Source organism: Lagenorhynchus albirostris, chromosome 9 (genome assembly GCF_949774975.1).
Source record: "Lagenorhynchus albirostris chromosome 9, mLagAlb1.1, whole genome shotgun sequence".
In the NCBI taxonomy this organism is placed as follows: domain Eukaryota; kingdom Metazoa; phylum Chordata; class Mammalia; order Artiodactyla; family Delphinidae; genus Lagenorhynchus; species Lagenorhynchus albirostris.
Window position 1 is genome coordinate 10,046,401 of NC_083103.1, and position 16,179 is coordinate 10,062,579.

Sequence of the window (16,179 nt, forward strand, 5' to 3'; positions counted from 1 at the left end):
CTGCTGTGGCCTCTCCCGTTGCGGAGCACAGGCTCCGGACGCGCAGGCTCAGCGGCCATGGCTCACGGGCCCAGCCGCTCCGCAGCATGTGGGATCTTCCCGGACCGGGGCACGAACCCGTGTCCCCTGCATCGGCAGGCGGACTCTCAACCACTGCGCCACCAGGGAAGCCCCACCCTCTCTCTCTCTCTTTCTGTCTTTCAGACTGTTGGGCAGTTGCTGTCCATCTGCAGGGAAAATGTGCACTGTTCCTACGTGTGTGTGTGTTTGAGTGTGTGTGTCTCAGGGGAGGCATCCTCTTGGAAGCTGGCCTGTCTGCCATGGGCCCAGAGAGGACCCTGGGCCCTTCCTCCCCGTGAGCCTCTGCATCTCCTCCTGGGAAGCCACAGCTGGATGGGAGAGTAGGGGACACACTCCTGACTTGTCAGGAGTAGGGAAGGGTCACTCCCAGGTCGGATCCCTGAGGGCTTAGAGAAGGTCTGCGTGGTTCAGGAAAACCCGAGTCTCCTTTGCGGCCAGCGAGGAAGGGAAGGGAGAAGACTCTGATTTTGCTGCATATGAAGCAGCTGGACCTCCCGCATCGCCAGCGTGTGACTTCGGGCTGCTCGTGGTACTTTTTCATCAATCTTCTCCCCTGATCGTCACCGCAGCCCCATTAGTTTGAGGTTGACCTGGTGGTATTAGATCTATCATGTTGTTGAGGAAACTGGCCCAGACACATTCAGTGATATGTGGTGGTAGGCCTGAGTCCATGCCCCTCGAATCTCGCCTCCTGCCCCTGCTGCCTCCCTGCAGACACCTCTGTGTTTCCGTTTCAGCTTTCCCCAAAGCCGTGCTGGCCCCATCTGCCATCCTGCAGCCCCTGCAGCACCCCCCTAAGATGCTACTGCTGCTTCCAGAGGCAGGCCGGCCCGCCCTCTCCCCAGGGCACAGCCCTCCTTCTGGGGCTCCAGGGCCCGCAACTGGAGTCAGGACCACACGACTGCCATCTCCCACACCTGCACTACCCACGTCCTCTGCTTCTGCCCTGACGCAGCTGCTGTCTGCCCCAGTGGCCACCCCAGTGCCTAGTCCCTCTCCGTTGGGGACCTTCAGACCTCCCTCACGAATCCAGGAGAAGGTGGTGGTGACCCCTTCCTTGCCCAGGGGCCCTGAGGCCACACAGCTGGCGCCAGGGCCCTCTGCCTGTTGGCACCTGGGAGCCATGCATGAGTCCGGGAGCCGCTGGACAGAGCCTGGCTGTTCCCAGTGCTGGTGCGAGGTGGGTGTGAGGGGTCCCCCGGGCTTCCCTGGTCTGGTGTCTGGGGCGTTGTGGTGGCTGGAACTCCAGTTTCTGCTTCTAGGATGGGGAGGTGACCTGTGAAAAGGTGACGTGTGAAGCTGCTTGTTCTCACCCGATTCCCTCCGGAGATGGGGGATGCTGTCCATTGTGTACAGGTGGGAGCTGGTCTGGGGAAGGCTGTGAGTTTCTCACATGGTACTGCCTCTTCCCTTTCCTAGCCTTTCTGCAGCTGAAAGGCTGTTCTCCGACTTCCGTGTGTCACCTGAAGGGTGATCCCTGGGCCTAGCCCCCAGAGCTTCTGATTTAGCAGGTGCTGGGTAAGGCCCGGGAATTTGCATTTCTAACAAGTTCCCAGGTGATGTTGACGCTGCTGCTTCAGGGACCACACTTTGAGAACCACTGGTCTGTGCTCTCAAGGGGAACTTTTGACCTTCCGGGGATCCTTTTGGAGCTTCGTTCTTTCATTTATTCCTTCATTCAGCAAGTTTCTCCAGACCCACCCTGCAGTCCCCTCCCCTGCCCCTGTCCCCCTCCTACTGCAGGAGGAGTAATCGTTTATAAATTCTACCCCTGTTCTGATTCCCTCCCACAATCTGCTGACAATTTTTCATTTGCTTCCCATTGCTGTTAGGATAAAGACCTCGAATCTTACCAAGTCCTTCAGCAGAGCTCCTTAACACTCACCCTGCATGTGAATCGCTGGGAATCCTGTTAAAATGCAGATTCTCATTCAGTAGATGTGGGGAGGGGCCTGAGCAGCTATATTTCTATGAAGCTCCTGGTGGTAAGGTGTTGAGGTTGCTGCACTTTAAGCAGCAGTGAAAAAATCTTCCTAAGGGTTAAAATGAAAATGCAACTTGCTGATTTTCTTAATGATAATTGTGATTTTTTACTGTGTCCCTACTGTGTACTAAGCCCTGAGTGTAAATTGCTGTGTACATTACATCTGAGGTTGTACATCCTTCCAAGTCCCTGCAGGGCATGTGGTGGTATTTCCATTTTACAGTAAAGACAGTTGAGTCCCAGAGAGGTTGAGTGACACATCCAGGTCCAAAGCCACTCAGGTGACAGGCCAGGTTTGGCACCTGGGGCTGTCTGGCTGCCTTTCCTGTCTTATGGCAATAAAATGCCATGCTTTCAACACAGTTCTGGGTTTATCAGACATAAATGGGACCCTCCCAGGGCACCCTGTGTGGGTGTCTCCTGTAGTTCTCCAGGGGTCTTGGGACCACACCGTCCTGAGTACCTAGATCTGTCACTCCTGGGGCATCCGAGCCAGTGAGAGAAGGTTCCAGGTACATTATGCCTGGAAAAGTAATGAGACCTCAAGCTTCCTCTACTTTAAGAGGTCTGATGCCTCCACTCCTGTTTGTCTTTCAAAGGCTGTTTTCACAGTGGCGTCATCCGGGCTGAAGGGGACGTGTTTTCACCTCCCAACCAGAACTGCACTGTCTGTGTCTGTCTGGTGAGCATCACAAGATCCCTGAAGCCTCGTGGGTGTTTTCTTAACCTTTGGGGGTTTTAGAGGAAGGGGGAAAGACCGGATGTTAAAGGTGAGCTCGTTGAATGGAGGGAGAGTTCTCAGGTTGTGGATTTTGGTCGCAAGCTGTGGAATTTAAAAGCGTGGGGGATGGGAAACCCGTAGTGTGTGGAGTCAGGGAGGTTTTGCTGAGCAGAAAAGAGCCAACATGCAAACAGGGTCCATCTGTCTAGGAAGGGGAGGGGATGCAACTCCCTCGGAAACTTCCTACCAGGGAGGCCGTTTTTCTCTCCAGGCAAAATATTTGCCGGCACAATAAAGGTAGCCGCGTTGGGAGGGAGAAGGCTCGTTACCAGACTCGGCTTGTTAAGAGTATTTTGCTTGAGGCAAATTCACTCTTCCAAGAATAGTTATTAAGTTCCTACCGTGTGCCAGACCCAGCCAGAGGCTGTCCCTTGGATTGCATCGTGAGCACCCGGTGCATACCAGGCAGGGGCTTGGTATTTTCCATCTAGTTCCTCCCCCGAGGCTCCTGGTGGCTCTTCTGGGTCGGCTTTACAGTCCCCATTCTACAGGTGGAAAGACTGAGGCTGGGAGGTGGCAGAGCTGGGATTTGAGCCGTGGCCTTTCTGCATCCAAAGCCCAGGCTCTGCCCACCAGCCCTCACTGCCTCTCATCTTTAAAAGCAGCCCCGGTCTGGCAGTGATGGCGGAAGCTGCAATGTAAAGGGGCGGGGGCACGTAGATCGCTACCGCCACCATTTTTGAGCCCTTCCTGTGCGCCACGCTTGTGAAGTGGCCAAGCCTTTTCGTGCCTGATCACATTTCACTCAATCCTCAGCAACCCCAGCAGAGGTGCCCTTTCCAGCTCATCTCACAGATAGGGAGACGGAGGCTCAGAGAGGTGACATACTCTGCCCAAAGTCACACGACTTGGAGGGGCAGACCCTGGACCTCAGGTCTGGCTGACTCCAAAGCCGGGGGCTTTTTTGTCTTAACTTCAATTTTTAAAAATTGAGTTTTAAATTTAACTCCTTGGCCAGTATTAGTCACTTGGTTCAAAACTCAGATGCACGGTAAGGTGTCTCTGGTGGAGGAACCTCTGTTCTCCACTTCTCAGCATCCTTCCGGAGCTTCTGTATGCCATGGGAGGGAATGCCATGGTGGGGGCAATGCCATGGGGGGCAGTGCCATGGGAGGCTAGGCTCGTCCATTTTCATGAGGAAGGCAGCGTGCTCTGCTGTCTGGTCTGCTCCTCGTCTTGGAAAGGGGGATGTTGGAAACTACACCATAATACATCCCAGCACCGTATCCTTGTGTGACCATGGTGGCATTTAAAGGTCTTGGATGGCTTCCCTTTTATTTATTTTTTTAATATTTATTTATTTGGCTGCACCGGGTCTTACTTGTGGCATGCGGGAACTTCGTTGTGGCATGCGGGATGTAGCCCTGACCAGGGATCGAACTGGGGCCCCCTGCATTGGGAGTGTGGAGTCTTAACCACTGGACCACCAGGGAAGTCCCAGGATAACTTCCTTTAGGAGGCTTTCATGTGGGACAGGAATCCTGAGGGTGGTGTGAAATAGGGAACAAGCTGGTTCTGTTGGGTCTGACGGTCTACCCTCCCCCACCTGCACCACCTCTCACCTCCTCAGGCTGGAAATGTGTCCTGCATCTCCCCCGAGTGTCCTCCCGGCCCCTGTCAGGCCTCCCTGAAGTCGGATTGCTGTACTTGTGTGCCAGGTAAGGGACTCTTTGTGGGGAGAGGACAGGGTGAATTTAGCTTTTTTGTAAAAAATGACGGGGGTGGAGCGGTGTCTTTCGAGTATGTTTTTTTTGGGGGGGTGGTGAGTGGAGGAGAGAGGAAGGAGATTGATTTCTGCTTTAGAAACTCAGATCAAATGAAGCATTTCAAAGTGCCCGTTTTAATTGAGCACCTACTGTGTGCATAGTGGTTTGGATGCTAGATTGGGCTCACGGCCCAGCCTGCCCCCTGCTGGGGTTGGTGCCTTTAACACAGACAGGAAGGGGTTTGGGTCCACCCTTGGCGTGGCTCTGTCCCGAGACTGGGAGGGTGTCTCCCCTGCCCCACTAATGAGTTAGTCTTTTGTTAAAATGTGGTTCTCTTTCCTGAGATGACCTCATGGCCGTCACTGCTGGCTCTGGGCCGTTGTTCTGTGGGGCCCTTGCCAGTCCTGATCTCATTGAATCTGTGTGGTGCAGCCCTGAGGGAGTACTATTCATAGCCCCATTTTATAGATGAGGAAACTGAGGCTCAGAGAGGTCATCACTGTCCAAAGACACACCAGTGAGTAAAGGAGCAGAGCTTGAACTCAAGCTTACCTGATTTCAAAGCTAGTGTTCTTATTAAATACTATTTTTCCCTTGACTTTTGAATGCTATTTTAATTTTATTTATTTATTTATTTTTGCCACGCTGCACGGCATGTGAGATCTTAGTTCCCCGACCAGGGATTGAACCTGCGCCCATGCATTGGAAGCACAGAGTCTTAACCACTGGACCACCAGGGAAGTCCCGAATGTTATATTAGTTTTAGTTAAAACATTTTTTGAACAGGCAATATACTCCCTGTGAGGTAGGAATTGTTAATTCCATTCTACAGATGAGAAAACTGAGGCTTAGGAGAGTTTAAGTATCTTGCCCGTAGTGAGGTGTGTGGCTGGGATTTGAACCCAGTGCCCTCTGATTAAAGCTAGGTGGGCCCCGGCAGGTTTTTTTTTTTTTTTTTTTTTTTTTTTGCGGTACGCGGGCCTCTCACTGCTGTGGCCTCTCCCATTGCGGAGCACAGGCTCCGGACGCGCAGGCTCAGCGGCCATGGCTCACGGGCCCAGCTGCTCCGCAGCATGTGGGATCCTCCCGGACCGGGGCACAAACCCGTGTCCCCTGCATCGGCAGGTGGACTCTCAACCAGTGCGTCACCAGGGAAGCCCCCGGCAGGTTTTTAAGGTTGTTTTTACCAGCAGGGATGGGGGAATCTTCAGATGAGAGGCTCTCACTGAATCCTCCCTGCCTCCAGGGGCTGGCAGCATTCCCAGACCTTCCTGTAGGTGTCTGGGGCCATCTTTTCTCATTTCTTCTTTTCTCTTACTCTTTAGTTATTCCGGGCTTCCCATCCTTCTTGGTTAAGGACCTTATTTTGCATGTGGTTCATTCTCTGTCAGTTTTTTTTTTTTTTTTTGGCCGCACCGTTAGGCATGTGGGATCTTAGTTCCCTGAGCAGGGATTGAACCCGTTCCCCCTGCATTGGGAGCTCAGAGTCTTAACCACTGGATGGCCAGAGAAGTCCCTCTCTGTCAATTTTTAACTACTGGTGTACCTTTAGGTGAGGGTTTGGAGGGGAGCAGCGATTGGGCTCTTGGGTGTGGGTGTGCCATGGAGTATTGTGGGGGTGTGTTTTCTTCCCAGAGACCCCCCCACCCATTTGCTCCCCCTTTTCTTTAGCTGCCCAAAGACCTTGAGCTGCCTCTTCCTTTCTCCTCCGCAGTGAGATGCTATTTCCATGGCCAGTGGTATGCAGACGGGGCTGTGTTCAGTGGTGGTGGTGACGAGTGTACCACCTGTGTCTGCCAGGTAGGGGGCTGAGTGGGTGGGTGCTGGGGAGGGGCAGGGCACACGACACTCTCAGGATGCCTTGACCAGGAGAAGAGGAGCTGCCATGCAGCAAAAGGGAAACTGAGGCGAGAAAGAGACTAAAGGGGCCTTAGCATTCACCAAGGCCTTCCCGCAGTCTCCTTGAAGTTCGTCCTTCAGCATTGCTATTTATAGAGCACCTACTGTGTGCCTGGGACAATGCTGGGTGCTGGGGACGCAGTTGAGCACAAGACAGCCCCAGCCCCCTCTGTCGGGGCCCACAGCTAGGTGGGCAATGGACAGGGGAGCGGGGCTCTTAACCAGACTGTGGGCTTCAGGGAAGCCTACTTGGAGGGAGGGATGCTAAGCTGAGACCTGAAGGATAACTAGGACAGCCCGGTGAGGAGCTGAGACAGGTGTGCCCGGCAGAAGGCACTGCGTGAACAGAAGGCGGGAGGCGGGAGAGGGCATGTTCTAAGGCCTGGGGGTGTGCATTCCGGCTGGAGCCCGGGCTGCGAGAGGGACTGGAAATGCGGCTGAGGCGGGGATCCTGTTTGGGCTGAGTTCCAAGAACAGGGCCTGGGGTGGGCTTCTCGCGTAAGTGGTTTTCTGAAGGAGTGCTCGCGGGAGAGACTGGCTGGGGAAGCAGGTCAGGCAGGGGGAGGGGCCACGAGAAGGGGGTCTCGGGCTGATGCCACGGGGAGCTCTGGAGCGTGAGTGGCACCGCAGAGGTGGGTGTGTCAAGAGGCCAGGGAGCTGGGTTCTTCTGCCCCCAGCATCAGGTGGTTGTAGGTACTTCCTTGCTCCCTGGGGAGTGGGGGTGAACGAACCATCCAGGCGCCTGGAGGACGTGACCTTCATCAGCCAAGGGGCCGTGCTTAGGGGAGGGGGTCTGCGAGGGGGCGGCGACAGCCTGTGCGTCAGTCTCAGTCGTGAAGGGCTTTGCCAGCCAGGCAGAGGGTTTGGACTTGGCGAGCTGCCCAGGGTTTGAAGTGGTGGAGTGTTGTGATCGGACTGGTGCCTGAGAAAGTTCTCTGGCTGCAGGTGAGAGTGGATTGGAGTGAGAGCAGAAAGCTATTGCAGAGGTGAGGGGAAGAGGTTCTGGAGGCTTAAGCTAGGGCAGCCGGGGACCCAGCAGCCACGCAGCCGCCGTATTCCTGGGACCCTCTCCCAGACTCACCCCAGCCCCCAGGGAAGGACTCACCGTTCCTTCCACTCTTGCTCCCTGGAGATCTGTCACTTTTTTTTTTTTTTTTTTTTTTTTTTTTTGCTGTACGCGGGCCTCTCACTGTTGTGGCCTCTCCCGCTGCGGAGCACAGGCTCCGGACGCGCAGGCTCAGCGGCCATGGCTCACGGGCCTAGCCGCTCCGTGGCATGTGGGATCTTCCCGGACCGGGGCACGAACCTGTGTCCCCTGCATCGGCCGGCGGACTCTCAACCACTGCGCCACCAGGGAAGCCCGAGATCTGTCACTTTTAGGGGGATGATGGCAGCCTGCCAGCCTCCTTTTTGGCCCTCACTGGTTTGTGCCCCCTGGCTCTCTTCCAGAACGGGGAGGTGGAATGTTCCTTCACGCCATGTCCAGAACTGGATTGCCCCCGTGAGGAGTGGTGGCTGGGCCCTGGGCAGTGCTGCTTCACCTGCAGGGAACCCGCACCCATGACAGGTGAGGCCGCTTAGCCCTGCATCCCAGGCTGTACCCAACACAGGCCTGGATGCCCGAGCCGGGGGAGGCTGAGCTTCTCCCGCTGAGACTGTGTGTGTGCGTGTGAGTGCTCTCTGTGTGTGTTGTGTGTGTCTGTGTGTGTGCTTTAAGTTTGTATGTGAGTGACATCTGTGTGTGAGCTTGTGTACATGTGTCTGCGTGTTTGTGTGTGAGTGGTGTCTGTGTGTGTGTTTTTGAGTGTGTGTGTCCGTGTGTTTTTGTTGTGTGTCTGTTGTATCTGTGTGCGTGTGTCTGTGTGGGAGTGGTTTCTGTGTGTGTGAATGGCTGTGTTTGTGGGTGTGTGTGGACGTGGACGTTTGTGTGAGCGTGCCTGTGTGTACCAGGCTCTTGTTAGGCAGGAAAACTCACTAACTGAGGGAGCCAGGCGGCAGCAGCAGGCAGCTCTGGGCCCAGTGGGTGGCTGCGTGGACTCAGTGTGAGTGAGCAGAGGTGTCTGTCTGTCCTTGCTGGGTGGCGCTGTAGGTCCCGCGGGCATTCAGGACCCTCCTCGGCACTTCTGCCCACTCGTCCTTTCTCCCCCGCTGTCCCCTGGCCAGGCTGCTCTCTGGACGACAACGGGGTTGAGTTTCCGGTCGGACAGATCTGGTCTCCCGGTGACCCCTGTGAGTTATGCATCTGCCAGGTGAATGACAACCTGCGCGCCTTCAGCTGCTTCCCCCGCCCTTCCCCGTCCCGGGCCGGGCATCCCTGCCCCTGCAGAAGCGGGGCCACCTCAGGCCTGTCCCAGTCTCGCTTCCATGCTATCACATCCCGTTTTTACAGAAGGGGCTGGGATCCAGGTTCTTCTGTCCTCGGTAGATTTTCAGGATGACAGAGCTTGGCAGTCTGTCTGTCGTAAGAGTGCTGTGTGACCCACTGTGCACGTGCGGGGAGCTGCTGGCCTAAGGAGCTGGAAATAGGATTCCCAGGAGCAGGTTTTCGCGGGGCACGGATAACAGAGGGAGCTGGGCAGCCCGAGGCCTAGCAGTTAAGGCCTTTTCTGTGAAATTGCGAGGCTTCCTCCATTAATGTGAGTCACGTGACCTCACCTCATCAGAAGCGGGTGAGGGTGCGTGAGTTTTGAGAGTCAGATTGACAGACATGCAAACACAGCTATTTACCGAGAAACGTGATCGTTTTAGCTCACGTTTAAGTACGGTCGGCTTTCCTTTCTACTTTAAGAGAGCTTTTAGTCGCTTGAGCTTAGAGCTTTATTTCTCAAAATGAGGTTCCTGCACTGGCTGTGTCGTTGGCGTCACCAGGGGAGCCTAGGTAGAACCTCAAGGCTGCCCAGGGCTCGGACGCAGAATCTGCATTTTAATCCCCCGGTGACTCGCGTGCACGTGAGCGCGTGAGAAGCGCGACCTTCAAGTCCCTTTGATGCACCATTTGTTAAAAAAGCCTTAGACCCTTAGAAAACTTGGAAACGTTTCATTGGAATCAGAGTGGGGAGCAGAGTACATCCGCTGCCCTTTTTCTCCTTCAGGACTGATCTAGGGCACTCACATTACAAGGAAATAACACAAAACTTCAACTTCTTACGAAAAAAAAAAAAGAAACTGGATATGGCGCTTTCATCTTCTGAAAGACATTTCCGGTGGAATAGCTTTCTATAAAAATAGGATTTTATTGGACTCCATAGATTTGGGGTGAGCCAGGGTTTCAGGGAAACTCTGAGAAGAGTTTGGATGAGGTTGTGGTGCAGCCTTGGCTGCTGCGGGGAAGGGACGGGAAGCCGAGGAGACCAAAACCCCAGCTCTGGGATATGGGAAGGCTTTTCTCTGGAAGGCTCACACCCCCTTTCCCAAGTAGCCAGTCCTCTTTGGGGGGAAGCCCTGCCGCTTCCCAGCTGCATCATGGCGCCTCTTAGGTCAGGCTCCGGCCAGTTTGCAGCACCGTCCTTTCTTTTGGGGGCCTGTGGGGTGGGGAGGTGGGGACTGGCGTGGCAGGTGGGGTCTTGGTGAAGTTCTTCCTCCCTTCAGGCAGATGGTTCAGTGAGCTGCAAGAGGACAGACTGTGTGGACTCCTGCCCTCACCCGATTCGGATCCCCGGGCAGTGCTGCCCTGACTGTTCGGCAGGTAAGGCCCTGCCTGGGGGGCCGGGGATGGCATAGCACCCCTGGCCCCCACATCTGGGGACACCCTGTATCAGGCTTCTCTGTGCAAAGCACCACACATGCTTCATCTCTGCTTATCCTCGCAACAACCCCATGGGGCAACCCCATTTTAGAGATTAGGAAACTGAGGCTCAGGAACGGAAAGCAGTTTGCTCAAGGGAGGCCCCGTCTGGGTGCTGGAAGCAGATATGAAGATATGCAGAGCTTGCAGCCTAGGTGGGGTGATAAAGGAACATACCTGTGAGACAATTAGAGAACAGGGAGAGGAAATTAAAGTGATCCTTTATGTGTTAATAGTAATTTTCACCTTTTCCATTATTTCAAGAGTGATATTTTATTATAGAACATTTAGAAAATACAGAAAGCAAAGAAAAAAATTAAAAAGGACCCATTATCACTGTTAACTTCATGGTTTTATCTTCCTAGTCTCTTTTTGTGATATAACATCTATCTCTATAACGTATCTGTAACATACATCTATGTCTATATATCTATCATGTCATAGATACATAGCATATCATAGTTGTATGTTATATCTTTTTTCTTCCTTTTTGGCCGAGCCACACGGCTTGGGGGATCTTAGCTCCCTGACTAGGGATGGAACCCGCACCCTTGGCAGTGAAAGTGTGGAGTCCTAACCACTGGACTGCCAGGGAATTCCTTATATATTTTTTCTTATAAAATGTTTCTCTACTGTCCCATCACCTGCTTTTTTTTTTTTTTTAATACATTTATTTATTTATTTTTTAATTTTAGCTGCACTGGGTCCTTGTTGCTGTGCGCGGTCTTCCTCTAGTTGCAGCGAGCGGGGGCCACTCTTCATTGCAGTGCGCAGGCTTCTCATTGCGGTGGCTTCTCTTGTTGTAGAGCATGGGCTCTAGGTGCGTGGGCTTCAGTAGTTGTGGCATGTGGGCTCAGTAGTTGTGGCTCGCGGGCTCTAGAGTGCAGGCTCAGTAGTTGTGGTGCTCGGGCTTAGTTGCTCCATGGCATGTGGGATCTTCCTGGACCAGGTCTTGAACCCGTGCCCCCTGCATTGGCAGGCGGATTCTTAACCACTGTGCCACCAGGGAAGCCCGCCATCACCTGCTTTTATATGTACCAGTATGTGATAAATATCATCGAGGTGGCAGCACTCAGATGGGGCCTCTGTGGGCTTCGGGAAGCAGAGAGCGGAGCTGTAGGGGAGCCTCCTGGAAGGAGGGGTTTGGGATTCGACTGAGTGGAGAGGAGCAGAGAGGATGGCCGTGGTGCCTGGCACCCAGGTTGAGTCTCCGGGTCCCTCATCCTGATCCTGCCAAGTGAGGGGGTGGGAGGAACGGCTCCCTTCCCTGGGGGAGAACCTTGAAGTGAAGACACTATGATCCCTTTGCTGAATCCAGCGAGAAACAAGTCAGCACCCAATCCAGACATATGTTCTGTCCCTTCCCCAACCCCCTGGGCAAGTGTCTAGAGAGGCCATTCGCCTGACCTTTGCTGCCTAGAAACACCTTGGACTTTCTTCCTGGCAAAGGCCAGCCGTCCCCTGGCTGGCCCTCACCACATGCTCTCTCTGGCAGGCTGCACCTACACAGGTAGAATCTTCTACAATAACCAGACCTTCCCGTCCGTGCTGGACCCGTGTCTGAGCTGCATCTGCCTGGTACGACCACCCAGACCCGACCCCTGTCTGCGGAAACTCCCCAGAAATAGCCACCAGCTCCTGAACCCTGCAGGCAAAATCCAGAGACCTCCAAGAGAATGGTCACTTCTGGATCATGGTGAAAGCCGGCTTCCTTCAGCCCTGCCTGGGGTGATTCTTTACCCAGGGCCAGAGAAATACTTTTAACCCTGCCTGGCAAAAGTCCTCTGCTTCTGGGTGACCAGGGAGGGTCTTGGGGGCCTTACGGTATAAAATATGGCCCAGGGATTCTCCCTGAGAGTGGAGGTGAGGAACACAAACCCAGGACTCTGGACGGAATCTTTAATATGCTCACATTCTCGAGCCCCTGCCATGTGCCGGTCCCTGATCTCAGCACGACCTGTTAATTCACGGGGAATCCCATGAGGTGGGTACCTCCATCCCCAGCTGCTAGGTGAGACAGCCGGCACAGGGAGCCCGCAACTAGTCAAGTGGAGTGCCGAGAATCAATTCTAGTCTCCTGAGTCTGCTTCAGACAGCACACTTTTACCCCTAAGCCATACTGCCTCTCAGTCTAAATGACAGGAATGTCACTTAGTATTTGGAAAATGGACAAAATAAGTCCTTATTGCTTGTCATGCTAGAAGTGTTTCATGCCTATGGGGCCTCTTTGCTGGCGGTGGGTGAAAAGGGATGGGTCTGCAGAAAGATCGAGCAACTTGGGGTGAACATCTCTGGCCTCTGAGTGGCCCTGTTCGTTCACAGCCATGTGCTTTGGGGAGCTTTGGCTTCTGGGTCCTTCCCCCTAAGTTTTTGGTGCTCAGCTTTCCTGGGAAGTTCATGGATTTGTTTGACAGGTAGCTGTTGACAGTTGAGCTCTGAGGACAAGGCTGGGCCCGGGGGGCTTGTGTTCTAGTGGGAGGACAGACTCTACCTCAGTCTGTTACCTCACCATGGACCTCTCACCTGACGTTGATGGTTCCGATGGGCACTTAATGGCTATGTGATGTGTCCTTCACGAGTGACCCATCAGCCCCCCAGAACAAAGGGCCTTCAGTGTTTTCTGTGTCCTGCAGCTGGGTTCGGTGGCCTGCTCGCCCGTGGACTGCCCCATCACCTGCTCCTACCCTTTCCACCCTGACGGGGAGTGCTGTCCAGTGTGCCGAGGTGAGTGGGACCAGCCACCCCTCGTGCAAGGCTCCTGAGTGGGCCTTGGCTCTCACGGCCCCTGTCTCCTCTGCCCCTGCAGACTGCAACTACGAGGGGAGGAAGGTGGGGAACGGCCAGGTGTTCACCTTGGACGATGAGCCCTGTACCCAGTGCATATGCCAGGTGAGCTGGGCCTGGGGACCCTGGACCTGCTGGGCCAGGGGCTGCTTCTAGCCTTTTGTCCCTTTGTGAAACTTGGAGCCCCTTAGCCAGTGTACGCCCGTCTTCCGCCTGCCATTCTTCAACTTCAGTTACCTGCGGGGATACCTTCGGATTTGATGGTGTCCTCTACCTTTGTTGTTTCCTTAAGGCAGCCCCACTGTGTTTGGCTTCACCTGTTGTTCAGGTGAGGGTCAGGCCCTGCAGCTTCTGCCCCAGATCTTTCCGTGGGTCCAACTGCTGGTGTAATATGTCCTTGAGGGCACTGCTGTGGAGGGGTGAGATGCTCCGGGCTTCCTCACGTGTCTCCTTCTGCTTCCCCAGCTGGGAGAGGTGAGCTGCGAGAAGACACCCTGCCAGCAGGCCTGCTCGGACCCCTCCACGCCCCCCAGGGACTGCTGCTCCTTCTGTCCAGGTAAGTGGCCTCTGCATCCTGGAGCCTCACCACCGTCCTTTTCCACTTTGCTTTTCTGCCCAGAAACACAGAACTTGTACAGGGCTGGATGTGAGAAACCCAGGCTCAGAGAGGGAACGTGGCCTGCTCCAGGTCACACAGCCAGCACGTGGTGTGCCCAGGCCCAAGCCTGCGCTGGCTGACCCTCGTCAGTGCTATGCCACAATGCGCCGTGCTGTCTGACGAGTCTGTTTACTGTTCCTTTTTCTTCTTCATTTCCTCCTTTCTGAATCTCTCCCTCTGCTTTCTTCCTTTTATAAAATTAGAATTTAGGAACTGAATCAACTTTGCAGAAGAATAATTGCTAGTATGTATTGAGTATCCATTATGTGTCAGGGAACATCATGTATTGAATGTTATTTCTTTTTTTTAATTGTGGTGTAATTGACATGTAACATTATATTGGTTTCAGGTGTACAACATAAAGATTCAAATTTGTATATATTGCAAAATGATCACCACAGTAAGTCTAGTTAACATCTGTCACCCCACATAGTTACAAAATATTTTTTTCCTGTGATGAGAACTTCTATGATCTGATCTCTTAGCGACTTTCAGGTATAGTATTTCAATACAGTATTATTAACAATAGTCACCATGCTGTACATTATATCCCAATGACTTATTTATTTTGTAACTGAAAATTTGTGCCTTTTGACCCTTCAGCCATTTTGCCCACCCCTCTCCTCCCACCTCGGGCAACCACCAACCTGTTCTCAATATCTGTGTGCTCAGTTTTTTTTTTAAAAAAAACGATTCCACATATAAGTGAGATCATATGGTATTTATCTTTCTCTGATTTATTCATTTAGCATAATACCCTCTAGGCCCATCCACGTTATTGCAAATGGTAAGGTTTCATTCTTTTTTGTGGTTGAATAATATTCCATTGCGTATATATATATACACACCACATACTTATCCATCTTTATCTGTCGATCGACACTTAGGTTGTCCCCATGTCATGGCTATTGTAAATAATGCTGCAATGAACCTTGGGGTGCATATATCTTTTTGAATTAGTGTTTTCATTTTTTTTGGATATATACCCGGTAGTGGAATTGCTGGATCATATGGTAGTTCTATTTTTAGTTTTTTGAGAAACCTCCATACTGTTTTCCACCGTGGCTACACCAGTTTACATTCCCACCAACAGTGCACGAGGGTTCCCTTTTCTCTACTTCCTTACCAACAGTTGCTGTGTCTTGTCTTTGTGATGATAGCCATTCTGACAGCTGTGAGGTGGTAACTCATTGTGGTTTTGATTTGCATTTCTGTGATGATTAGTGATGTTGAGCATCTTTTCACGTCCCTGTTGGCCATCTGTTTGTTTTCATACGTCTTATTTCATTTTCACAGCAACTCTTTGTGATAGATACTATTAGCATCCCCATTTTCCAGCTGAGGAAACTGAGGCACAGAGAGGTGAAGTGAGGTGCTCAAGGTCACACAGCTGGTTGGCAGTAGAACCAGGAGTTGAGCCCAGAGTCAATGCTTTTAGCTACTCCGCTACATTGACTCCTGAAAATGATTCACATCTGTTCGTCTCTCTCTATCATGAGTATTTGTTCATGTGGATCTTTTTGCAGAGGTATAAACAGGACATGGACAACCTACTGTAACACACAGTTTCAAAATATTGATGTAGCCCACAGCTGGCCATTTAAAAACGCTCCCAAATACTATGGTTTGCTTACCCCTTCCCTTTTTGGTTGACATTTAGGTGGTTTCTTTTTTCCTCTTCTTTTTTTTTTTTTTTTTTTCTATCCATAGTGGACCCACTGTGAAAAATCTTTGGTCAGACAACTTTTGTTTTCAAATTTTGTGAGTTGCATTCAGACCCTGTGGTTAATAGGTGCAGTAACTAGGTCACAGGGTGTCGGGAGTGGTTTGGTGACTCCTAGGGCATGACAGCAGGTTACCAGATGGGGTCCTAGAGAAAGGGGAAACTTACAGAGACGTAGCTGGTGCCCCATATGCCCACCAACTCTACACTGTGTGTTTTGAATTTAATTTTTCCAGGTTAACATGTCCGTAAAGTACCTTACCGGTGGCTATTGTACATTTTTTAAACTTCCAGGAAGACAGTGAATTTTTCCACGGATTTGTGGCCTGAATTTCCTCTTGTATAAAATACCTCTTTAACTCCTTTGACCTTTTGAAGAGGACATCCTGTATTTAGGGCAGCTCTTCAGTTCTGTGGATGGAGAGAGGCTGTCAGGACTGCTGGGGCTGGAAACATCCTGATCCCATATAGTCATTATGTTGGGAACTGTTGAGTGATTATAGATTGGACCTTAACCAGCACAAAACCCTCTGCAAGCTGAGGGATACTATTCCCCTGCTTTCTAGAGACTAATCGTTAGCTAAGGTGCCAGGCAGTGTCTGGAGCCTTTTACCTGTATTGTCTCATTTAAATGCCCCAGGAATGTTTATGCATGGGTGCTCTTATTGTCTCCATTTTGCAGATGGGGAAATGGAGGCTCAGAGAAGTTAAGTTTCTGTCTTTTTAAAAAGAATTTATTTATTTAAAAATTTTTTTTGGCCGTGCCGCACAGCTTATGG

General features: G+C 52.3%; 1 protein-coding gene across 1 annotated transcript in view; it reads left to right on the forward strand.

The window, feature by feature from the left end:
- VWCE (von Willebrand factor C and EGF domains) overlaps positions 1-16,179 on the forward strand; it is a 30,403-nt gene that overhangs the window by 12,145 nt on the left and 2,079 nt on the right. The window contains exons 8-19 of the mRNA XM_060157660.1: positions 819-1,261; positions 1,344-1,437; positions 2,665-2,747; positions 4,417-4,504; positions 6,267-6,352; positions 7,901-8,018; positions 8,615-8,700; positions 10,040-10,136; positions 11,731-11,813; positions 12,869-12,959; positions 13,042-13,124; positions 13,485-13,575. Of these exons, the coding sequence (XP_060013643.1) occupies positions 819-1,261; positions 1,344-1,437; positions 2,665-2,747; positions 4,417-4,504; positions 6,267-6,352; positions 7,901-8,018; positions 8,615-8,700; positions 10,040-10,136; positions 11,731-11,813; positions 12,869-12,959; positions 13,042-13,124; positions 13,485-13,575 (1,443 nt within the window). The remainder of the gene's footprint in view (positions 1-818; positions 1,262-1,343; positions 1,438-2,664; positions 2,748-4,416; positions 4,505-6,266; positions 6,353-7,900; positions 8,019-8,614; positions 8,701-10,039; positions 10,137-11,730; positions 11,814-12,868; positions 12,960-13,041; positions 13,125-13,484; positions 13,576-16,179) is intronic.